General features: G+C 37.8%; 1 protein-coding gene across 3 annotated transcripts in view; it reads left to right on the top strand.

The window, feature by feature from the left end:
* The window catches only part of OXCT1 (3-oxoacid CoA-transferase 1), a 145,924-nt gene that overhangs the window by 100,416 nt on the left and 20,139 nt on the right, over positions 1–25,369 (top strand). For 2 of the 3 annotated variants that reach the window (XM_023216456.3, XM_023216455.1), the window contains exons 14-15: positions 9,414–9,503; positions 21,655–21,735. In XM_023216456.3, the coding sequence (XP_023072224.1) occupies positions 9,414–9,503; positions 21,655–21,735 (171 nt within the window). The remainder of the gene's footprint in view (positions 1–9,413; positions 9,504–21,654; positions 21,736–25,369) is intronic. The other variant, XM_023216457.1, reaches the window with a different exon arrangement.

Here is a 25,369-nt window from a genome sequence, read left to right as displayed (position 1 = left end):
CAAGCTCTCTCCATCAATGCCTTTTTTAAGAGGCCTGATAAAACAAGGTGAACTCACTTAGCCAGATTGTCTGATGTTTATTTTCATCTCTATAGTATTATGAATAGACTCTATGAAAACTGCAACTACAGCTTCAGAACAGAGCTAGGAGTGTGTTTTTCTCTTGCTGTCCATTTTCAAAATCTAACAAATAGATCAGAGTGTTAGTCTATGTGACCTTATACAAAGAGCTTAACCAATCCAAAGTGCCTTAATAACAACGAAAAAACTTTGTCACATATTGATTGTACCTTAAGAAGAGAAAATACATTGGTTTCATAGTTCTGTTAACTTAATAAATACTTATTAATTTCCTATACAAAGGTGGAGTTAATTACCTTGTATAATTAATGACAATTTTATATGCATTGGAATTTTTTCCTGGAGCGATGGGGTTTCGTAAGTGAACTATGGAGACTCTCTTGAATGGTATTTACACTTTACAAAATGAGATAAATTGGTGTAATTAATAGCTAGGAACAGAACTCATTTTTCTTATTTGAAGTTAATTGATTTCTTTAAGAATCAAACCTATTACATTTGTGACATTTTCTAACCTGCATAAAGTGGTTGGTCTGGACTGTCTTACGATAGATGAATGAAGACTCTGATCATGGTAATACAATGAGTTTCACTTACACCAGGATAATTTTTGTTTGTTCAGGTTCATTTGCAATAGACAATGTGTTAGAGAAACTTGATGTGGTTTTGGTGTAGTTTCTGGTATAAACTAGTATAGTTAGTTTCTGTAAAGTAAATTTTTATTTTCAAATATTCTGCCTGGAATCAGAAAATAGCACATTTATCAGATCTAATGTATACAATTATCATAAAATCATTTTGAATTGATACACATCAGTGCTTCTGTTATTTATTATAATGGAATTTATTCTTTTGCCCTCCTAAGGGAAAAAATGAACTTTACCCTTTGTGAATGTTTGAAAGAAAACAGAAGTGGTAGCTTTAGGATTTTAGAATTTGCATTTTTTATTTCATTTGGCCGCAGAAACATTGAGAGTGTTTTCAAGACCTATGAGCTATTCAAAAGCAGGAGTTTTGTATGCTTAGTGAAAAGCACAGAACACCTAATAGGTATTAAGTAGATGCTTAGTTAATGACTAATAATTGGGGTATCCAGTTTCTTAGGACTTTTCCTTGGGTGTCTTATAAATAATTTTTCTCCCCACTTGAAGAAACAAATTCAGTGTACTTCAGATATTTATTAAATAATGTTTATTTAACATTCAGCACTGAAGAAGATATAAAACAAAAAGTGTCCTTAGTAGAGTCAATTTTAAAAGGCATCATGTTCTCTTCTCTATAACTCTGCGACTTCCTGAAGTGAAGTTTTAATTTTACTTTTTATTTTAGCCACTTCTTTTTTTCTTCTTGCTATTATTTTCTCTGTAGATAATGTCCCTAGCTTTGATTACTCTCATTAGTACACCTTAATATCTTTTTGATTCTGTATTTTTTAGAAACAAACTTTTACTTGAAGATGGAATTCAGTTTTACTTAAATACGTACTGAAAACAATCTATTATGTATCAGTAACTGCACTGGGTTGAAGATGAACAGGGACGGCAAAGGACTTATAGTCTAATAAATAATGAGCAAGGGCTGGGCATGGTGGCTTACACCTGTAATCCCCGCACTTTGGGAGGCCAAAGCAGTGCGATCAGCTGAGGTCAGGAGTTTGAGACCAACCTGACCAGCATGGTGAAACCCCATCTCTACTAAAAACACAAAAATTAGTGGGGCGTGGTGGGCACTTGCCTGTAACCCCAGCTACTTGGGAGGCTCAGGCATGTGAATCACTTGAATCCAGGAGGCAGAGGTTGCAGTGATCTGAGATCCCACCACTGTACTCCAGCCTGGGCAACAGAGCAAGACTCCGTCTCAAAAATAATAATAGTAATAATAATGAGCAAGATGATATCTTACATCTGCGATAGGTGATTTTTTTTTTAATTGAGACAGGGTCACTCTCTGTCGCCCAGGTTGGAGTGCAGTGGCTGCTCACTGCGGCCTCGACTTGCTGGGCTCAAGTGATTTTCCTGCCTCAGCCCCTCAAGTAGCTGGGACCAGAGGCACACATCACCACATCTAGCTGAGTTTTTTTTTTTTTTTTTTTTTTGGTAGAGATAGGGTCTTTCTGTATTGCCCAGGCTGGTCTTAAACTCCCGGGCTTGAGTGATCCTCCTACCCCAGCCTCCAAAATGTCCAGATTACAGGTGTGAACTGCCATACCTGGCCCTTTGACAGGTGATCTTGATTAGGCAGTAAGGCATAGGCACTGATTAATCAGAACAGATGTGAGAAATCAGAGCACTTGTAGTCATAGCTCCGTGGGGTCTTGGAGGCTCCCTGTTGTGTTTTTAATTGCTAAATTTGCGGGGAAGAGTGGTTAGAGAGAAGGGAGAAGGTGTCTCATAAGGGAGAGGTCATAACTACTTGTATGGCCTTGCCACTACCTGCCAGTACAACCTCAGCTCTGATCTTAAAGCTGTGGTAAATTTTAAAATGGGAATATTCAAGGATGCTGTGAGAGGTTCCTAAAATAATCATGTGGATAGCGTGGGACAGAGATCTGTGAACACTTCCTGAGAGAAGTCATCATGATTTGATACAAAAAGAATAAGCCAAAGCTCACTTGATAGTATGAAGGAGAAACCTCAAGGCATGTGGGAGCCATATGCTGTGTACAAGCAACTCACTATTCCTGGCATGGAAATGGGAACTGGGGTGTGAGGAAATGAAGAGGGGAGGGGCCAGGTTATCACAGGCCTTGAATGCCAGGCTGAGGTGCTTGGACTTTACCCTGAATGACTGAAGGGTTTTATGCAGAGGAGCAACTTATTCAGATTGCATTTTAGAGAGGCGGTTTTTGTGGCTGCAAGTTGGACAGAGAGGGACAAAGCTGGACACAGGTTGACCAGTAGGAAGACTACTATCACTCTTTAGGGAGAAATCATGGGGATCTTAGCTAGGATGAGAAAAGGTCAAGTTCAAGAAATGTTGGGAGAAGTGGAGTTCTTAGTAGTTGAGTGACTGATTGGATGTGGATTATGAGGGAGCGGCAGGAGACAAGGAGGTTTCTGATTTGGATCTTGAGGTGGATGATTGGCCATTAACTGATCTAGGAAATTTGCAGGTGGGTGAGATTTGCCTTTATAAAGATACTTAATTTAGTTGGGATCATATTGAGCTGAGGCATGTGTTAATATAACAGAAGTTTTTATTTCTCATTCACCTAGAACCAAATGAGTATCCCTAATTGTCAGTCAGCTCTCTTCTGTGCAGTACTTCAGGGATTGAGATTCTTTCCATCCTATGGCTTCACCATTTTCAACTTGTAGTTTGCAGAAGGTAGAAGAATGTGGAGGATTGTTCTTGTCCAGCCCTGGAAGTAGTATACATCACTTTCACTTTCCGTTGTCCAAAACTTATTCCATGTGACCAATTGTAACTTTAAGGAAGGCTGGAAAATGTAACCTAACTATGAGCTCAGGAATAAAGGAACAATTTTGGGAATGAGTTAACAGGATGTGCCACAGGGTGACAGGGACACTTTTGGATACTGAAGTCTGAAACTTGGAGGAAAGACCTTAGCTGGAAATGTGGTTTTAGGACTCATCAGAGACGGGGCAGTTTATATCGTGAAACTAGATGAAGTCACTCTTGGAGAACAAGTAAACAAGAGCTGCAGACAGAGCTGTTAATTTGGCCAACATATAAAGTCTTCTGAGAAAAAGGATGCTAGGTAGAAAGCTAAAAGCCTCAATAGCAGTAGGAGGAACCAGGACCATAGAAGACCCTAAGTGGAGAGTTTCAAGGAGTGAATGGAAGACACTGTGATTGCAGTAGATAGATATAGGAATGTAGTAAAGTAAACCCACAAGGTGTCTATTGAATCAGATGATTAACTATTAGAGACATGATTGAGTAGATTTCTCACTTCAAGGGCACAGTCAAACAGAAACAAGATTTTATCTCTCCAGGGAATTAGCAGAGAGTAGCTGTGGAGAGAGGATGGAGAAACTGAAGGAATGGGGCTAATTGATGACATACAGGGTCCCTGAGAGAACAGGAACAAAAGAGCTTATTAAAATAAAATTTTGATTTTATCAGAATACTGCTCTTTTGACATGCTTTTTTGAAAAGCCCATATAATGATTGATAACTGATTTTTATTGTAAGTAATTTTTCTAACCTAACAAGAGAATATAATTATATTTCTTGTTCCATATTAGTTGGTTTACATAATCAATTCACCTGTCCTAGAAAATGCAATTAATCTTTGAAAAGAACTATTTTTGGTTTTTTAAAAGAAAGTATAACACAGAAAAGAGAAATATTCTTATGTAACTGTGCTATAACTTTGCTATATTATGGCAAATTTTAAGTCTCTTATTTTTCATAGAGAAAGGAGTTTATAACCTATATATGTTTAAATTAATGTTATCTTTCTCAGTTTTTTTTCTCTCCTACTCTTTAGCTAGGAGCATGCTTAGAGGACTATTTCTTTTATAGAGCATTTTTTAATAATGGGGAAGACAGATATAAAGAGGCTTACATTTGGATTGAGGGTGGGTACTTAATGTTCTGATATTTAATACTGATCAACAAGAGCTAGTTTTATTAATAAATCATTCTACAACCATCTTTCTCTTTGACTTCCAATAGATTCACACTTTCTACTATGGCATATAGCATTACTTTAAAATGCTTTAAAAATTGTTTCTATGTATTATAAATTGTTTCTTATTTAAGACCAGAATATTTAGAGGTAACATCTGGAAATGAACCATTACTGTTTATGTACTAATGATAAAGGTGATGGCAAGAATGATTTTCAGTGTGTTCCGTACTTTATTTTAAATAGCATTTCACAGAACCTTTCAAATGCATTCATTTTTCCTTTTTGTAAAATCCGTAAAATATCACCAAAGATCAAGTTTACAACTTGAATTCCTTTTTTTTTTTTTTTTTTTTTTTTTGAGGGGGGGAGTACAATGTAATATTTATACTTTGATGCGTTGACTTTTTAATGTTACTGCATTTATAATAGTTTTTCTCTTACTTTCTTTAAAATTCTAGTATTAGGAAATAGGATCAAAGTAGATGAAATTATTGATTTCAGCTTAAATCTATTTTCTAGAAAAAAGTGAATCATCATGTTCATCTTTTATTTCTAATTCCTGTCTTGGTGCCTGGTTTATAATAGCCTCTGAGTAAATACTTGTGAATTGAGGATACTTGAATCAGTATCTTTAGAAAGGTTGTACAATTGTAATGGAGTATGCAGCATTGCTAGCTCATTTTATTGCAGAATCTTTCCATACTTGATATCAGGGTCAATCCTTAACAGCAAAAAGATGAGTTGGCTATGAAATGAGCATCCAGCAATCATCTCTCCATTATGCTAGCCAGAACGCATTTCAGAACTAGAGTTGCATCATTTAAGAAATGTATGTTTGCTGATGAGATTTTAAAGAAAGCCATACTTTGTGTCATGCTGGCCCAATGCTTCAATCATGCCCAGAAGCTCTTCTTCATTATAGGCCTATTTTCCCCAAGTATAACTTTCCCTCTGTGACTTATTTAAAGGTATATTTTTAGCTCCTTAATCTCCCCGTTTTATCAGCTTCTTGTTTTGTATGTTGAATAGGATGTTGAATTTTGGGGACGAAGATGATGGATGGGGGTGGAAGCTATATTCCCCTGTTCAACTATTCCCTTAACTTGTAGTGCTCTCATCTTCTCAAAATTTTTTCCATTCATTCATTCACTCACTCATTTTATTCACTCAGAAATTATGTTGTACCTCTGCAAAATGTCAAGTAGTGTGTTGGACATCTGGATAGAAAGGTGAATTACTGTGCTTAGCACAGCATCTGGCATAGTCACCTCACTCAGAGAGCAGCAGTAAAATGTTCCCTTAAGAGCCTTGCTCAGATCCCCTTCCATTGTGCAGCTATAACAGTTCTAATTTGACACCGAATTCTCACCCTTACATATAATTGGGGTGCCACTTTCATATATTAGTCATACTAGCTTCTGTAACAAATAAACCCTTCAGTTTGAGTGGCTTAGCACCCTGTGCACTTATGTTTTACTCATATTGAATGGTGCAATGTGATTCCAAAGAAGTGGGCTGTACAACAGATGGTCCTTTAAGGACCAAGGCTGAAGGAAACTTGACCATCTTCCAAAGTCGCTTTGGATGTCAGCATCCAGACTGCAGAAGGTGAAAAAACATGAAGAATTGCATGAAAGAGATTTTTGTAGGCCAGAGCTGAAAATCATAGATATCACCTCCATTTTTTCCATTGTCTGTAACTCAGGCACATGGCCACTCCTCGCTGGAATAGAGATCTGGGAGATGGAAGTAGTGGCATCCCAGAAGAATGCCTAGCTAAGCTGGAGTGAAGCATGATGATGCATTTCCCGCTTTTGTCAGGGAGTATGCCTTGTATAACCCTGTTTTGTTTTCCTGCTGGCATAAATAGAACACCTTTTCTTCTTTTTAGTAATTGACTGTTTCAGAAATCCTTTGGGAATTAAAATGGAAGAAAATATTTTATTTTCTGTTTCCAATACAATGAACACACTAAAAGCAGGAAAACCAGATATTTGAAGGTTTTCCTGTAACCTGCTAGAAATGCCATTAGAAGATACTGCTCTTATCTTTCACAGTACTGCTCTTCCCACCTGACGGGATACTTTTGTGAATCCTCTCATTTGTGAATCTCCCTGAGCTACTTCCTTCCTTGCCTGCTTCCCCAGCCACAGTCAGCAACTGCATCCTCAGTGTTACACCTTTGTTGGTTTAATTCATTCATCCACTCACTCATCCAAATATTTATAATGGAGAGAAGGAGAGAAAGAGGGAAGGGAGGAAAAGAGAACAGTTGAAATTCACTGTGATTGCATTACATACCGAATAGTACAAAGGCTTAGGGAAAAGACACTTATCTCTACTTTGTGATAGGAGAGAGATGAAAATGTTCCTTTTAGAGGAAGGAATTGTAGTCTGAGTCTTTTAGTATTCATGGATACTTTTCCTTCCATAGGCAACAAGCTTTTCCAGGAGAAGAACCTTGTTCTTCTCTAGCACCCTAGTATAGAGCCACACTTAAACTAGACATTCAGTAAGTTGAAGTGATTGAAGATAAGTGAATACATTTATAAACTCTATTTATTACACATTTGCATATATCATCTCATACAGTGCTCACCACAGCTCTGTGGTAGGACAGATATTCTTATTCCCGGTGTATAGATAGTGAACCCAAATTCAGAGAGATTTGATGTTTTGTCATTGCGTAGTTAACAGGATAGATCTCAGGTGTTCTGCACCTAATCTTGTGCATTTTTCACTCTTGGAAAAAAAGCATTAAATTTAAGAATCAAAATAGTGCTGTAAAGGTTGTAACATGTGCTTTGGGCATGAGACATCAAGCCAGCTGAATCTGTTTGAGTGAAGGCTATTCACTTATATTGAGTCAAGAGTGTTTTCAACAAAAACAGACAACTTGGTCTACCATGTTTTATAGTGTGTTATATTCTTGCCAGCACAGTTGTTCATACCCTGCAGGGCCTTTATACATATTTCTAAACTAATTGACAGTAATTTAAAATGTATAAATCAGATTCATCTAAATTGGACAGGCTTCCTTCTCGTTAGAGACTGGCATAAGTTTTTACCTATGTAACCACTGTGGCACAGGGGACAGAATTTGCTTGTGGTATTCTAATTCAGGGACTTTTTTAAATTCAAGGAGTTTTTAACTCTCTAGCTTGGTTTCTTTGGCTGCTGCCTTTTCATTCTACCAGTGCTCGCCCCCTCAGTCTGCCAAGGACACTATATATAGAAGTTGAGACTGCTTGGATGTTCTTACCATAGCAGATTGACACATTTTATCATAGGGTTGCTTTAGTGACTTTTGTTGCTCTACAAATCTCAAACTTTCTCATTAGAGTTTGATAGACATTGATTGCTTCCATCTCTCACTTATTTATATTTTGTACCATATCAGTGTTCTCTACAGAAATATTATGACCAACTTAATAAATTGGCCCACAGTTTATTAGGGTTGCAGCTAAGAATGAAGGCATTGCTTATAGAAGTTTCAAAGTATACATTTGCACATTATGTTCTGCTTCAAACTGTCTGAAACCAGACTTATCTTGTACTCTGCACTTCTTTCCCCTGCCACCCTCATCCCTTGCCCCCTAGCTGTTGCCAGCTGCCATCTGTCTTATTTATTGACAGACTCCAAACCACAAAAATGTGGTGACTACTTCTTTTCTTCATACTGCTCATCTAATTCATGTTCATGTTCTGTTTCATTGACCTGTAAAATGTCTCTGAAGTCATGGAATTTGAGACCCTGTTTTAAAGGCATGTTGAGTGTATTTCCTGATCTCCTTATAGCTCTACCATTATCAAAAAGGAGCTAAAAGCCCTCTAAGACTTTACTGGAAAATCAGCAAGAGGACTTGGGCTAAAAAATAAATAAAATGTTAAGGAGGTTTCAGTTCAAAGACATTTCTCTTCAATATACTTGAGTAAGAATCATTTTACCATCTCTGGAAACACTTTTGCTTTTTCCAAACTCTGTAACTAGGAGATAGAATAGATGGACTTTTTCAGAGCATGTGGTACATAAAAGGTGGTTGGTAAAATGTATAATGAAAGAAGGGATGGCCAGATGATCAAAAATAGAATGATAATGGTGAAATGTTCCTGAACTCTGTTTCTATGTTCTGTTTTTGCTTAGCAAGCATGTTTTTCGTTTTATTTTTCTAAGAGCAAGATAAATGCCAAGTGTTAGAAAGGCAGAGCTACCTTTCATATTAGCCATTACTAGAAAAACACCATTAATGCCTCAGTCTACTACTACATAATGGAATTTTAATCTGCTGGAAATCCAAGGGTACCTTAGAAAGTGCCCTTAATTGAAGACTCAGTGGAGTTGATTGTGTTTAAAAAGAAAGAAGTGGATGTCAGGGGTGTTTGGATTTCAATCTGATACTGTAATAATAGTTATGTCCCAGAATTCTGGAAAGGTTTTTAATTTTTTTAATCCACTGATTGTCTTATTGCTAAAATGTCAAGAAAATCATATTAGCCACACTTAACAAAAGTGACGTAATGTTTATCCTGAACTTTATCCTTCAACCACAGAATAATGGAATGACAGAATATTACGTTATAAGACTTCAAGCACTAAGCAATGAAGGACAATGAGTTTCTAATTATTCTAGTAGGTTATTTTTGCAAGTTAATTTTGTTCTGGCACATACAAAAGAAGTGAAAGATACAAAAGAAGTGAAAGATACAGAACTATTTATTTTTTGTTTTGCAGGGGAAGATGGTGAAAGGAATGGGAGGTGCTATGGATTTAGTGTCCAGTGCCAAAACCAAAGTGGTGGTCACCATGGAGCATTCTGCAAAGGTAACATATACTATGCTCCCTAAGTACTGCTTTTGGGAATTTACAATACATGAAAACCCAGTGTACCACCAGGTCACCTAACTGTGGATTTTATTTCCTCTGGTTCATTCAAGGTGATAGCATTTACATTTGAGAGAAAAAGATGACAAAAACAGTTATTTATTATTTAGCTAAATAGTTGTTTAACTTTGAGTGAAACCAAACATCAGTGTGTTCTTCAAATATTTGTCCTGCATACATATTAAAAGTAAAAGCTTTAATATCTCCAAAGGAAGTGAAAAGATGTTGGTATGGATGTATTGATTCAGGTTTTAAGATGGTTATAGTGGTTGCTATCTGTGAGTGAAATGAAAAGCCACAACAGAACATACATCTTAACAACAGTTATTTTCGAATGGACCATATGGCCTTCACAGCTGTGAGATGCCGTATCCAGAAGATGTTACAAAATAATGGACTAGGTGATAGCTCTTTTATTTTGATAAATCTTTAAATACTTGAGTGCCTATTTCATGCTAGGCATGCTAAGATGTGGCAGCGACCAAAACTGGACAAAAATTACTGATCTCATGAAGCTTACATTCTTAAAATAATAATAGCTACCAATTTTTAGTGTTTACTGTGTGCCAACAATACACCAAGCTCTGTGTATATGTATGAGCCCATGAACTTGATATTGGTGTTCTTAGTATGTCCAGAAACAGAGCTGTAGAGGTTAAGTAACTTGCCTGAAGTTATATTAGAACTAGTAGAGCTCTGATTAGACCTGGCATCTCTGATTCCAAAGCCCAGTTGTCTCACCAAGGAACTATCAGTATAAGTTTCTTCCTTGTTCCTGACTCAGTGTCTTTGAATGAACTGAGCTTAATTGCCTTCCTAACCTGAATCCATTGACTTCTGCTGATTTGAAAAGTTGATATTGAGTGCTTTCTTCATCTTCTTTGCCTTCTCTTCATCTTCCTTTATTCTTTATCATTCTTAGTTTTAAAATAAAATCTACCTCTTCTCACTTTGAGACCTGCTAATCTGAGTGGAAATGACAGTTCATTTGCCCTCTTCTTGTTTAGTGATGCAGCATTATGTTAAAGCATGGAACTAGAAGATTCACATCCCACCCGCTTCCCCTGGGGAAGTTTGGTTACAGAGAAATGAATGCCACAAAATGATTTTGTTGTGAAAACAGCTATAAATGTGTGTTATCATAAATTGTTTAGTAAACAGTGGGAGGTGAGCAGTGGTGCATAAATATGGAACAATAGAAATGGAACCAACACAGGTGACTTCTGAGAATGCCTTGCAAATCATCCAAAACACTTCATTTCAGAGGCAAGAAGATGCCAAGCATGCAAATCAAATCCAAATCTTTTCTGGAACATAATGTCTATTTGGAAAAAACTCTTTCAGACTTTCTTTTTGTTGTTAACCTTACTGTTGACACATGAAGGCACTGAAGTTCAACTTACTTTAGTTTATTTTTGTGTATTCATTTTAAAAACATTAGGCCTATATTTTGCAAATTCTTTTCTTCCCCCCAAGTCCTTTCTTTCTCCTCAGCTGGATTTTCTGGTAGAGGAAAATAAATGGTGCCACCAACTTCAGACTAGAAATATCTTATTAAAGCTTTCCACAGAAGAAAGATCATATTTTTTACCTCTTTCCTTCTGTTAGTGGGGAAATTAGCATTGAGTTTTAGAACAATTGGAATCAGGTATTTTTCCGTAGATAAGTTTCATTTCAACAAGCCAATAAAACAATGTACTTCTGACTAAAATAATAGTGATGATTTATTCACACTTAACAGTTAACCTTTGAAAACTAATCAACAGTTTCTCTTCTCACCACCCTCTCATTTTACTTGTGGCCCTCGAATATGTAGCTGCTACTATTTTGTTAATCTGAACTCATGGTTACTGGCCCAGCTCACGGGAAGACAGGGAACCTGCTATTTCTTTTTTGCATCTTTTGCTCTTGTTAAAAGTTGAGAGGAGCTGGAAAAGAGGTAGGGAAGAGAGGTTTTTCACTCCTGGTAACTTTTCCAGTTAAGGATCCATTCTCTTAGGTATGCCAGGTAACTTCTGCTGCCTTATGATTAAGTGAACAGCCTAGGGGAGCAATCTCTAGGGTTTTTTAAGACATGGGAGTAAAGTTTGCAAAGAAGGATTAAAACTTGAGAAATATAGTCTTGTATTCCTGTACTGCTGTTTTTGTTTGTTCATTTGTTTTGTTTTGTTTTTTTCTGTAAGTGGATGGAGCTATTAACTGATTTTGGGGTAGGGCTACCTTTTTCCTTATCTATAGGGTTACAGTTAAGTTACAGGTTGTTTATAAATATAGCATTGCCTGACTGGAAAAATGTGTTTTTTGTTGTTATTTTAGTAAGACAAAGGAAACTCTTGCAACCAGTTACTGCCTTTAGTTCAAACTCCAGCAGCTTCTAAAACCTGAGACCTGGCTACCTACGGGTGCTCCTCTGGAGTAACACTTAACACTTGCCCTTAGACTACCTCTGCAACGTATGTCAGGCACACGGGGCAGACTGGCATTGTAACTTGATTTTCATTTAAGCCTAGACATCAGAGTTCCAGGCAAAGTTTTAAAGTAGGCAAAATTTTTTTTGGTGTCCAGCCACCTTTCTTCTTAAGCTTCTTTTTCATTTCTAAGTATATCTTATCTTCTGTCCTTTAAAAATGAGAAGAAAGGAAAAGAGTAAAAAGCTGAGTCCTTACCAGGTGAAGGTGCTGTGCTTGGCACTGCATATGCTTAATCTCATTGATCCTCTGAAGTAAGGTTGAGATATGGGTATTAAGAAGCTTATCCAGGAAAGTGATAGACTCGAGTTTGATTCAGTGTGGTGCAACCTGTGTTCATACTGCACCATGCCACATCCTCACAAAGCTACCTCTGCACCAGCGTCCCAGCCACATCTGCCCTTTCGGGAAGCTTCAGGTTTTTTTTCCATTTTCCCTGGACAAAGCTCTCTTTGCTTAGATGAGACTTACATCAGCAACGTGTTTAAAAGAAAATAACCCAAAAATCTAATTATATCTTCTGGTACCTATCTCCATTTCTTCCTTTTTGCATTAGACTCCTCCCTGTTTTATCCGGGCACGCAGATAAACCCAGTGACTGGCTACATTTCCTAGCCTTCCTGTGCATAGATACATCCATGCTACCAAGTTTGGATCAGTGGGATTTGAGTATTTATGATGTATGTAATTCCTGAGGTATGTCTTTAAAGTTAAAGCCAATTGCATTAGATTTTCTGTGTCCCCTCTGTCTGATAAAGGCCTTGACTGCAGCAGCAGCCTTGGGTACAAACCAGTGCTGCGGGTTGCAGAGCTGCCTCCACCACTTGTATCCATAGATAGATTCCCCCTTCCTTCCTTTATGGGTTCCCTCCAGAACTCTTTATAATGCCCTCTGCAGCCTTCTAAGGTGCCATCTGAATCTTTGGTACCAACTACTATTATTTTTCACTCAGTGGCTTCTTAATCATTTTTCCACACTAGAATCTTCTGATGAGCCATAGAACTATATTTCTAACTTCCTATTAGACAACTCCACCTGGTTGTTCCACAGCCACCTCAGCTGCAACAAATTTCACCAACTAAATCATCATTCCCCCTAAATATGTTCTGCTTATTTGGCCCAATTAGAGAAGTGATGATCTCCCAGCTATCATTTTGGAGGGCATCCATGGTCCCTCTCTGCCCCTACCCCTACATACACCAAGCACTATAAATACTGCATCAACGTGACTCTTGCCATCCGCTCCCCACTATATATTTCTACTCTGCTTATCCCTGTTAAGGCCTTCTTTACATCTGCATAGATCACTATCGCAGCATTCCAAAGGTCCCTGACTGCTGACTGCCCCTACGTCCTGGTAATCAAGCACACGATTGCCAGACTGACTAGTCTAAAACTAAAGCTGGATGGAGTTGTTGCTATTTAAAATCTGTAAACATAGTCAACACTGCTTGGTTCTACTTAGCCCATCTGCCTTTGCGATTCTCTCCCCAGCAGCCTACCTCATCCTTGCCCCCAGAACTTAAGGTCTACTAAGATCTAAAAAAAGACATCCTGATGTTTCCTATTCTTAGGTGTTTCTAAATTCAGTGCCCACACCCTCTTTATCTGACTTATTCCTACCTCTGTAAAATCACAGATGAATGAGTCAATGTTTTTTGAATTTGCTGCTTTAGTTCCTTCTGTCTTCTAGATATTGTGAATGACCAAAGGAATAGTCTTTGATGTTTTGTCTTGAATTTTGGTAAAATTATCTTATGAGTGTGGTAATTTACTTGTTTATTCAGACATAAAATATTTACTGAGGACCTGATATGTGCAAAGCACTATCACAGGCTCTGAGGAAATAAACAAAGAGATGTGGTCCTTCAGGCAGCCCAGTCTAATGGGGGTAGAGTCATGGAAATCAGTACTTAACATGAAAGCTGAGCAAAGCAGAGCCTGCAGAACCCGGCATCTCATTCCCAGTTCCATTGTTGGGGAGCAACAAAGAGGCTTCCTGTGGGATGTACGAAGTATTTGCAGATCTGAGGGATGGGGCAGCTTGACAGGGATTAAGTTTTGCAGGAAATAAGAGAAGAGACACTGGTGTGCGGGAGGATGGTACATGTTAAGAGATTTGTAATTAGGTCCCTCTTTTCAGGGAACAAAGGGAGAAACGTTGAGTGGGAAAAAATATACTCACACTTAAACACACACAGTGGCCACGGTGATTTTTTTTCCCCAAAATGTAAATGGGATCATGCTACTTCTTCGTCAGCTCAAAAACCATCAATGGCTTCCCATCTCACTTAGATTCAAGTCCAGAGTCCTTACTACTGTCTCCAAGACTCCCATGGTTTGTAGACCCCCCTGCTTTGCCATCCCAACTACCCCTCTGAATTTGTTATCTCTTTTGCCCACTTAACTTCACCCTCACTCACTTCCTGAAAGTTTCTAGAACATCATAAGAATATCTTGCCTTGGGACTTTTGCACTTTTTATTCTTTATGCCTAGAGTGCTTTTTCCCAGCTATCTATGTGGTTCACTCCCTCCCTTCACTCAGACTCAAAATACCAGAGAAGCTTTCTCTGACTACCTTATTATATACAACAGAAGTCTTCCGTCTTCAGACGATCCTTCCTCCCCCTTCTTCAGCAGAATGCAAACTCCATGAAGACGGGCTCTGTTATAAGCGCCAAGTAGAATACAACCTTATGTACATTGTGGTTGAATACATATTTGTTGAATTAGTTTTTCAAATAATCCACCTTGAACATATAGAAAGCACTTCTAAGCTTTTCAAGTTGTTACATACTTCTGTCTCCATTTTATCGTTATAACCCTCTCATGAGATGGTTCTTGATATTTTCTTTCTAGAGGCAGAATTTCATAGAGGTTAAGTAGTCCAATAAAATAGAAAGGAAAACCAAGCCCAGAGTCCATGCATTCTGCCTCTGGGCTTCCTTTTCCTTTTGTTAAGCTTTTCTGCTGGCAAGTACCATTACCACTAACAACATGAAGAATCTGTTTTGTTCTCAATATCATATACGGGAAACATGTTCCTGAGTATAACTTTCAGACCACAAAAGCAAAGGAATTCAGTTACCGTTGTCATTTAATGGCAACAAACAAAGCTTGGTTTCTTAATTTTGGAGACAAAATGAGAGCTCTATTACCAAAACAGGTTTAGATTTTCATATTACAGTAGGAGGTCTGGATTCTGAAGGGATAAAAAGAATAATTGTTATGAAGTTGAGAATAAACCTTGTGTTTTTTAGTTTGGATTACCTTAATCTTAGTAGTGTTAAAAAGTATACTCTTATATAGCTTCACTTACTCTCTCCTGGCTTGTGCTGCCTTTATCATATAAACTGTAGCGATCTCAGTAGTCATCTGCCCATCAGAACATATTTGTAATTGCTGTTTTATGCAACTGTGTTTACAGTCTTTTAAAGGAAATGTTATATTTATGTATGTACCTTTATGTGTACCTATATTTGCTTTTAGATGACCTTTTATATTTACCTTTCCTGCTGTTCTTTATTTCTTTTGATTCAAATTATAGTCAAGTATCCTTTCATTTCAGCCTTTAATCTGTGTCTGATAGCACAGGTCTCATATAGAACTGAAAGCTATCTTATCTTGACTTCCTGTTTTGTGGAGAAGAATTATAAAAGGCAAATGGAGTTTATTAATCCTGTTTATTTTGGATGAAATATGTTATCAAAAGCCAAAAAAATATGAAGGCTTTTTAAGGAAAACCCTTTCTTGGGAGACATTCTTCAAATAATTTTCAGCAACATTGAAAAGTAGCTCAAAATAAAAGTATTCTTTTGCTAGGAGAATTCATAATTAATAAGAGTTTCATCTGGCTTAATTTTTTCTCATTTATAAAAGCTTATACTTCTTTCCTAGCTTCAGTAAGAATACATAGTAGCCAGGTTCTGTTTGGGGGAAAAAAATCACCTTTAAAAAATATAAATCCTTACCTGGTTTTGCCTTTTTATTTCTCCTTTATGATAGAAATGCCTGCAAAAACATTATAAAATAGGAGAAAAAAAGCAGAACACAGTCCAACAACTAGTAAAGCTCTTTAAAATGTGTTACAGAATTTAATTAAGCTTATCACTTTAAATTCAATAGCTTTGCATTTGTGTGCAAAGGCTCCCATTTTCTAAAATAGAAAGGAAAACTAATGCTAACAGAGGCTTTCTAAGGTACCACAACACTTCATGAATGAAAAGAGAAAGTAATTCCTGCTGACTTCTGTGCTCTGCCATCTAGAGGTTAGAGATCATAGGATGCAACCTTTAGAAAAAATAAGTGTGTTTATGATAATGATTTTTATGATACAGTGTATAAGAAATGTCTATGATACAGTATATAAAGGGCTTTCTATTCTAAGATCTCAAAACCTTGAAGACGGGTTTTCAGGCAAATGGCTTGCTGTGTCTACTATTTCATTTGGCTGGTCTTCCCCTTGAGAATATCCCTGTAACCACAAACTTTTATTACCTCCATATGTTACCTCCACATATCATTTGTAATAGCAAATGTTCTGTATTTCTAAGTTAGCTGAGTCTCTCCACTGAAGTTCTGTGTGGATTGTTGGAAACCCTATAGAATAGGCGCTGTATAAAGGTCAATCATATCCCATGAGGACAAATGCAGTGTGAGTAATCTCATTCTTTCCTTTTATTCTGTGTACCTTGATTTTCTTTCTTTAGCAAATCCGGTTCTTTTCTTTTTTTAAAAAAATTAATTTTTTTAATTTTTGTGGGCACATAAGAATATATATATATGGGGTACATGAGATGTTTTGATATAGGCATATGGTGTGAAATAATCACACTGTGGAGAATGGAGTATCTATCTTCTCAAGCATGTATGTTTTGTCTTACAGATAATCCAGCTACATCAGTTATAGTGATGTGACAGTCATGTATTTTGAAATACAGCATTTCCCATTATTATATCTGTGTGTGTATTTGGTATACTTGATTTAAGCATTGAGATTAAGCAGGAGAAGGAATGAGCAAGTGTGTTGATAATCAGGCTTCATCCATGAGATTTTGGCAAGCCCAAAGAGAGACCTGCCATTGGCTTCCTTGTTCTACCAGACAAAGTATTTAATATTCTCTTGCCAAGTTCAGCCTTTGTAGTCCTACTTTTCAGCAAATTATGGCAAGTTCCTTTATGCTTTAGAAGGGAGCAGGTGGAAGAGGTAAAATAACTATAATTCAGTGTTTCTCTCTTTACTTTCACATTTGTATATTTTGGGCTACAGTCCTAAAGTGTCTTTGCTGCTTCCTTTTATCGCACCTTTATCTGTCTTACCAAAGTCTTATAAGCCCCGTCATGTGCTTCTGCTAGCTGTGCTGCTTCTAGTGAGCTCAGAGATACTAGGAATGTACAAGTACCTATCTTAGAACTAGAAAAGCAGTCTCTAGTGGTCCATAGACATTAGTCACATGGCATTTTATAGCTCCCCTCTGGAGTTCCTTGAATCAGAAATGCAGCCTTTATTGATCACTGTGGTTTGCCTAATGTTCTACTTATGGCTGCATATGAAGAAAAATAGTCTTAGCTTAGTGAATTCAGCATCTAGTGGGCATGGTGGCAAGAGGTCAACATGTGAAGGGAGGAGGAAGCATAGGAGCACCTAGGAGGGCCACAGACTGGGGACACCCATGGGACATGACTGCAGCACCAGATGAGGATGCTGGATGAAGGTTTTCCTAGGGAAGATGGTGTCTGAGCCAAATCCTGAATAGGCAGGTGTTGCCATTTGAATCTGGGGTGATGGGGTATGTGATGGTATGTGTTCCAGGTAACAGGCAACATGAACAAAAGCTGAAAGGCTTGGTCTTTTTAGGAACAAGCAAATCCCAGAACTTGCTTTCTCTGTAGTTGATCATTAGGGTTTTGCCAAAGAAAGTGCCTGAGAGAAAAAATATGTGCACGCATGTGTGTGTCTGTGTGTGTGTGTGGTGTGTGTGTGTGTGTGTGTGTGTGTGTGTATTGCAGCCACATTTAACAAGCACTTAACAGAAAAGATGAGCGTGAAATGAGGTTTTATGTAAAGCACAGTCTTAAAGATTTCAGGCGAGCATGTTGACATGAAATGCAAGAAATCATTCTGTTGTGATAAAGAGCTTATTTGGATTTGGGATTAAGTTCATTGCAATAACATGAAACTTATTGTTATGATAGCAAAAGGATTTATTACTGTTTAACTAGAGTTGTTTAATACTGCAGAACTTAGGCCCAGGATTTTATTCAGACATCTAAAGAATTAAAGAGATCACCATGAAGCGAGCAATAGAAAGTACTAGAGTGTTTAGTCACTTGAAAATGGTGAATTACCCTTATGTATTGCTCGAGGCCTGTAAGTGCTCAAGGAGAAAGAGAAAGATTAGGGAAGCTGATGCAGGAAAGAAGGTAGATGTTCACCAAAGGTTGTGATGAAGTTAATAAGTAAGGACATATTGAAATCAGGAGCCTCAGGACTAGTCAAGTTTTGTTTGTTTGTTTGTTTGAGACCAGTTCCCTCTGTTGCCCAAGCTGGAGTGCAGTGGCATGAGCATAGCTTACTACAACCTCCCGAGCTCAAGCAATCCTCCTGCCTTGGCCTCCTGAATAGCTGGGACTATAGGCACACACAGACACAACTGGCTAACTTTCAAAATGTTTGTAGAAATAGGGTCTTGCCTGGGGTGTTCTAGAACTGCTGGCCTCAAGTGATCCTCCCACCTCAGCCTCCCAAAGTGCTGGGATTACAGGTGTGACCCACCCCACAATGCACAAAGCATTTTTAGTGCTATGCTTTGTATCTATTTCTCTGCCTTTTCTGACCACCCTTCATGGGGAAGGAAAGAAACACCATATATAAGCATGAATGAGATCCGAGTAACCCTGGATATTTGCACATAGATTCAACTCGCCCTAGTTTACTGCAGTTTCAGAACATTTCATTTGATTCCTATAATGATCAGGTAAGGAGGATAAGGCAAAGGATAAGAGAGAACTATGGCACAAAGAATTTAAGGGACCAAAAAATTGTTAAATGGCAGAACTAAGACTACAAACCTGGTCTTTGGACTCCTAGTAGAGTGCTCTTTGCTGCCACACCATACTGCATTCCTTTACTAGGATTTATTTTTAAATGCTAAAAACTCAGCACTTGTTCCTCCTTTGTGTGTCACTAATATATGCAGCTGCCATAGCACACTGTAGGGCTCAGCCCAGCATATTTAGAATAGAGTGCTAACGTGGGAGCTAGTCATATTTTGGTTTCATAGCTAACCTTTTATTGAATATTGAAATTGTGACATTTAAAAATCTTTCTGCATCTCATTTTCTTTTTCCTTCTTGATCTGTTATGTCTTGGCACTATAAATGTGAATGGAATCATCTAGCTCCATTGTTCTAACAGGAATACATTTGGTGCCAGTTTCTTAGGAGAGCCATATGGTTTGCCCCCAAATTTGTGTTGTGTTTTCGCTAGTTTTGTGTGTCTCAGGAATTGTATTTAGGCCATTTTCTACATAATCCTATGTCAGACTTCATATAGGAACTTAATTTCCTTGCAGGTTATAGAAATATTAATTATGGATTGTATAAAAACAGTACCAGCTAATATTCATTAAGCACTAAGTGCTGGACCCTTGCATTTCATGTAGACCTTACCCGAATCTTTCGAGGTAGGGTGGATGGAGAAGCATGGGCATGTGGCTCTTACAGAGACAACGTGGGGCATGGCCAGGTTTTACACACAGGTCCTTTGGCTCTAGCCCACACACTTAACCACTATGCTATAGGGTGTATGCAGAGAATGGTCTAGAAAAAGGTCTCCATTGGTAGGACATAGCCAATTCTGTCAGTTGAAATCCTTGATTTCTCCTAAAATGAAGTTGGTTGTTCATTAAAATCCAAGTGACTGCTTTCATGCCAGATGTAGATCTTGCTCAAATAATGAGAACAAAGTAAGAGCTCCTTGGAGAAAATGTTCTTCAGAGGCTGGCAGATAGTTCACTTTGTTTGAAGTCAGGCCCAGAATTCATTGTGACATGCCTTGATATATATTAAATGTAAGGAGACCTGACAACTGTAGAAGTTCAAATATTCGTCATTAATTTCAGCTGTTTAATTTAGCTTCCATGTCATGTGCAGAATTTGAAATCTTAAAAGAAAAATAATTAGAAGTGAAGTGAAAATGAGACTTTATTTCTGCAACTATAAATTTTCTTATACAGTAAGATCTGGAAACATATGAATTGTTTTAAAAGGTGTTATGTCAACTTACTTCATATGTATTTAGCACCAGTTTTGTCTGAACTAAGGTAATAGTTTTAAAAAAAATCTATCCAAGATTCCCAATAGACCTCCTTTTCTCTTCACATTCATTCTTACATGCATCTATTCAAAAACTACTGAATGTCTTTTATTCCTTGCACTGGCTTAAGTACATTAAAGCCTTTTAATTACTAGTGCATTGCTGAGTTGGCAGGCTATCACAAGGAATGAAATCTGAATGGAGCCTGCCTATCTGAAATTCATAGCTTCTGCCCATATACTTAGCCTGACACCAGTTTTGGGAGAGATATAAACTAGATAGTAGGTGCACATTTAAGTAGGTAAAACATTGAGATGGCTAAGGGTGACAGTGGCGTCACATGTGGTACATTAGATCCAAAAGAAAGCAACAAAAGCATTTTGTCATTTTTGGAGAAGATCTAGAATGTAGTAGAGTAGCTGTCAGCCCCAAGAGAGACAATAATTTAGGCTCCTGGTGCTTGACTCTTAAAAAGTAGCTTAATCATGAACAGAAGAAAATGATCTGAAGATCAGATCCTCAGAGCCAGTGTTTCAACTCTGTTCCTCAGACATGCCTCAGAGGCCAATTCTACATTGCAGGTGGGAGGAAGGGCTGGAGGAAGGAGTCAATGAATGAAAACATTTTTTCCACTTTTAGTTTTTCTTAAATCTTCCTCTGCCACAATAGGAAATTAGTAGATACAGTCTAAAATTGATTAGTCAAGAAATAACATGGTAAACATAATATTTTAAAAGTGGATATAAGAAGAAAATGTTAGAAACAGAAGAAAATGCTAGCAAACAAACAAAAAACACTAGAATGGATTCCAGTTAAGAACAACTCTAAGATTGGGGAAGGGAGGCAAGGCACTGCTGTTTTCCATGTCCATATTACTTTTTTAACAGATAAAGTATTTTTTAAAAAGGGACTTATGCATTTGTGTTCTGTATGTGCTTTGCATCCTGGGCAGATGTCTGCTCACAGTTTTTAAGGATTTTGGAAGGGAAGAATAAGCAGGATATTAGTGAAATTTCACATCAAATGATACAAGGGCTGAGGATTGAGAAGTCAAATTTCTGGCAGGGTGTTTCCCAATTAAATCATTTCTGCCTTTGGCCATTCATCTGGCATTCCCTAAATTATTTCAGGGACAGAAGCTGCCTCCAAATAAAAAGTAAAAAACGTAACTGTGCAAAAATTCTGAAAGAGTCTGTACTTAGGAGACAATTTCTCTGATAGTTTCTGTTTATCCTATAGTTATGTCAATTATAAATAAAAATTGCTCCCTAACTACTCTTTTTGATGTTTTCTTTATAAAACAGGGAAATGCACATAAAATCATGGAGAAATGTACATTACCATTGACTGGAAAGCAGTGTGTCAACCGCATTATTACTGAAAAGGTAAAATGTATTTTTTCTCTTATTTGCTATCTATTAACCATGTTTTAAGTAAACATTTACAGAAATTGTTGTTACCTTCTAAGAGTGTATTACACCAGTAGTCCCAGGATTAATTTAGCCTGTGGGCAGAATGAATAGGAAAGCTCATCAACTTAATGTTTCTAAATGTAGAATTCTTTATGTGCAAGTCTTTGGAAACATACAAGCAAAATTGAATCACTGACCTTGGTAACTTTGACAGTGTGCTATAATCAGAGAAAAGTTTTATTGATCTTTATGTTTTGACTATTACAATGTCAGGCTGGATGATGATATATGCAAAGTTAAGAATATATTATTTCTACCTTTTCTAAATCACAAGTACAAATTTTTGGATTTTAAGAAATTCAGTGTAAGTTGGGTTTTTAATTGTTTCAGTGCAAATCATAGTATAGGCCCCACCGTAAGCCAAGAAATGGATTCTGTTTCTTGCATGCTTTCTGCTGTCTTTTATAGAGTGGGGTTTCAAAACACACAGTGACTCTCTAGATTCTTCTTACTAGCTGGAATGTGTTGGTCAGTAGTCCAACTGAAAGCTGCTCAGACCAGAGAAGCATCACCAGCAGCTGCCTGTAGTCACCCTTCTGACTCAGATTTGAACCTAGTATGTCGGAATGACTTACTGCTTTTAAGTTAGCTGGGAGGGTGTGTTTTCTTGATTCAGTACCTTGAAGAAGCCATAAAACAGAATTATGTATATCAGGTTCTTTTAGTGCTGTTCCATTTGCCAAGAACAGTAGCATTAGTGTCTTGGCATTAATCTAACTCACTAACTTCATTGAGGTGTGACAGTGAGCACCCTAAAGCAGTCTTTGAAATGGGCTAGGAGGCTTATTATTTCCAGAAACTACTTTTAAGGGAGGTTCTGTCCTGAATGATGCCTTCCGCAGGACTACTTATGTGGAATGCCATGAAGGTGACATATAAAGAACAAGATAAAAGGGCAGAATATTTTATCCCACCATCTATTCTGAATCTTTACCATTTCTTGAATCCCCCCCCGAAACTCTGAACAGGGCTTGTTGAAAAGAATCCATTACTTTGAAGATAAAAGCAAAGCAATCTTTTACCCTGTTGGTTGTTTGTTTATTTTTTTAAAAAGTGGTAGTCCTTCTAAAGATAATTCCAGAAACTTTCTTCCTGTGGGTCCTCTCCTCCTTCCATCAGCCCTCTCCTCACCTCGACGTGTACCCTGCCCTTGTTCTTACCAGTTCAGTTCTTCTATCTGCCATAGCTCCCACTTGATCCTCGGCCTCCCCAAATACTACCTGTCCTTTAAACCTAATGCAGTTTCCCTCGTCATCATGAAGAGGTTTTGCACCATCATAGCACACAACAATTTATTCTCATAGTGGCCCACTGTTCATTTTGGCACTCATAATCTAATGTATTCTTATGCTATAACTTATATTGGTATTTAACTTTACTATCATTTTAAAAACTTTTGAACCAGATTGTTCCCAACAGTGTGTTACAGAAAGGAGGAAGGCAAAGACTCTGTCCTAAAGGACAACATGGAAGAAGGGTTAGACACCAAACATCCAGCCTTGCCAGCAGTCAGAGTAATTGACATGATAAAGGCCATATGGAGGCACACACCAGATGCTAATCTAGGGGCATAGAGAAAAACTGCCCAGCAGCGTGGGCAGAGGTATCAGGGAAAGCTTTTTGGTGTTATTAAATACAAGCTTTTAACATATCTTGCAAAGCATTTCACAGTATGTACCTTTCTCCTCTAGCCTATTTCTTTCTACTTTAACTTTCTCCCTACTTGAGCCATACTAAAATGCTGTGAACTACGTTCCGTTCTTCCCTGGACCATGTTCTTTTGAGACTTTGCACATCCTTTTTCTCTCTCTGGAACATTCTTCCCACCCCATCCATCTAGCTAATTTCTGCTCAGCCTTTATATCTTGGCTATATATTTCTCTTGCTAGTCTTCCCAATCCCTCCCCAAATTTTCTGGGTGCTTCTCTGTATCTTTGCACTAATCCTAACTTAGCATAAACCACTACACTGAAATAAACTCTAATCTCTGCCTGTCTCACTCACCACTGTTTATCTAACACTTGGCACAGTGCCAGTCCATACTCAGTGAATACTTGTGCTTTTTTTGCTGAAAAAACTGGATTGAATGGTGAGCCTCAAAAGATCAGTAGGAATTTCATAAGTTAGAAAACCAACAAGGACCTTCTGGAAAAAAAGAAGAAAACATGCAGTCACAGAGGTGTGAAGAAAACATGGCTTGTCCTATAACCTGCAAGTTGAGCTGGTTGGAGCAAGGGCATGACTGGATTCTGAAGGCTGATGTGGAAAAGGCAGTGAGGGGTCAAATAATGGAGGGATGTCGATGTCTTGCTAAGAACTGTGGGTCTTATAAGGAAGGCGGTAAGGAACCCTTCCGTGATTTTTCACTTTTTTAAGGTTGGGGACACAATAAATTGGATTTGCATTAGGAAAAACACTGTAAGCTTTTATGTAAAGTGGGCAGAGAACAGATAAGGCAGAAGCCAGTTAAGAGGATCCATAGATCTAGGCAAAAAATCTCAAAATTCTAAACCATAGGACAGATGGAGAGATTTGAAAGAGATTTAGGAGATGGACTCGACCTAACTTGATGAATTGCACATTCTTGGTAAGACAGAGGAGATTCCTAAGTTTTCTGACTAGAGAGAATGTTTGACCTGTGCATCCTTTAGGAAGCCCAGGACTATAGGAGGAGAAGCAAGAGGATAGTACAAGACATGAATAGGTTCAGTTTGGACAGCCTCACTGTGATATTCCTGGGACTACCCAGTCAGATACTGCAATAAACAATTGAAGATTTAGATCCAGAGCTCACAAGAGAAGTCAGTATTGGAATAAACTTGTGGGCATCATTAACATATGGGGATAATTAGAGCCTTAATTATAGATGACATTGTATGCTAGAATGAGTAAAGAGAAGGGCATCTACGTCTGGAACTTTTGGTACCTCAAGGAAAGGAAGGTTGCATGTCTATCGCTGTGCTCTGTGCATAGTAGGTGCTCAATAAATACTTGTTGAATGAGTAATGAGAATGCAGTGCCATTAAGGGCAATGAAACCGTAAGAGCTAAAACTGCTTCTCCTATGGCTTTAACTCCATGCTACAGTTACCCTCCAGCACATTAAGTACCGTTCCCTCTTTCAGTTCTCATGGTTTCCTCTTTCTCAGACTAAAATGTTATGCATCCCAGAGCTTTCCTCTCCTCTAGAGTTAACCTAAATTCAACTATTGTTTGCAGGCTTAGAATTATTATTTTATTTTATTTATTTTATTTTTATTTTTATTTATTTATTTATTTATTTATTTATTTATTTATTTATTTATTTATTTATTTATTTATTGAGACAGTCTCACTCTGTCGCCCAGGCTGGAGTTCAATGGCCAGATCTCTGCTCACTGCAACCTCCACCTCCTGGGTTCAAGTGATTCTCAAGCCTCAGCCTCGCGAGTGGCTGGGATTACAGGCATGCCCTACCACACCCAGCTAATTTTTTGTATTTTTAGTAGAGATGAGGTTTTACCATGTTGGTCAGGCTGGTCTCAAATTCCTGATCTTAGGTGATCCAC

The sequence above is a fragment of the Piliocolobus tephrosceles genome, chromosome 4 (assembly GCF_002776525.5).
Source record: "Piliocolobus tephrosceles isolate RC106 chromosome 4, ASM277652v3, whole genome shotgun sequence".
In the NCBI taxonomy this organism is placed as follows: domain Eukaryota; kingdom Metazoa; phylum Chordata; class Mammalia; order Primates; family Cercopithecidae; genus Piliocolobus; species Piliocolobus tephrosceles.
The sequence above is the reverse complement of the archived record's forward strand: the minus strand, read 5'-3'. Positions and strand labels throughout refer to the sequence as shown.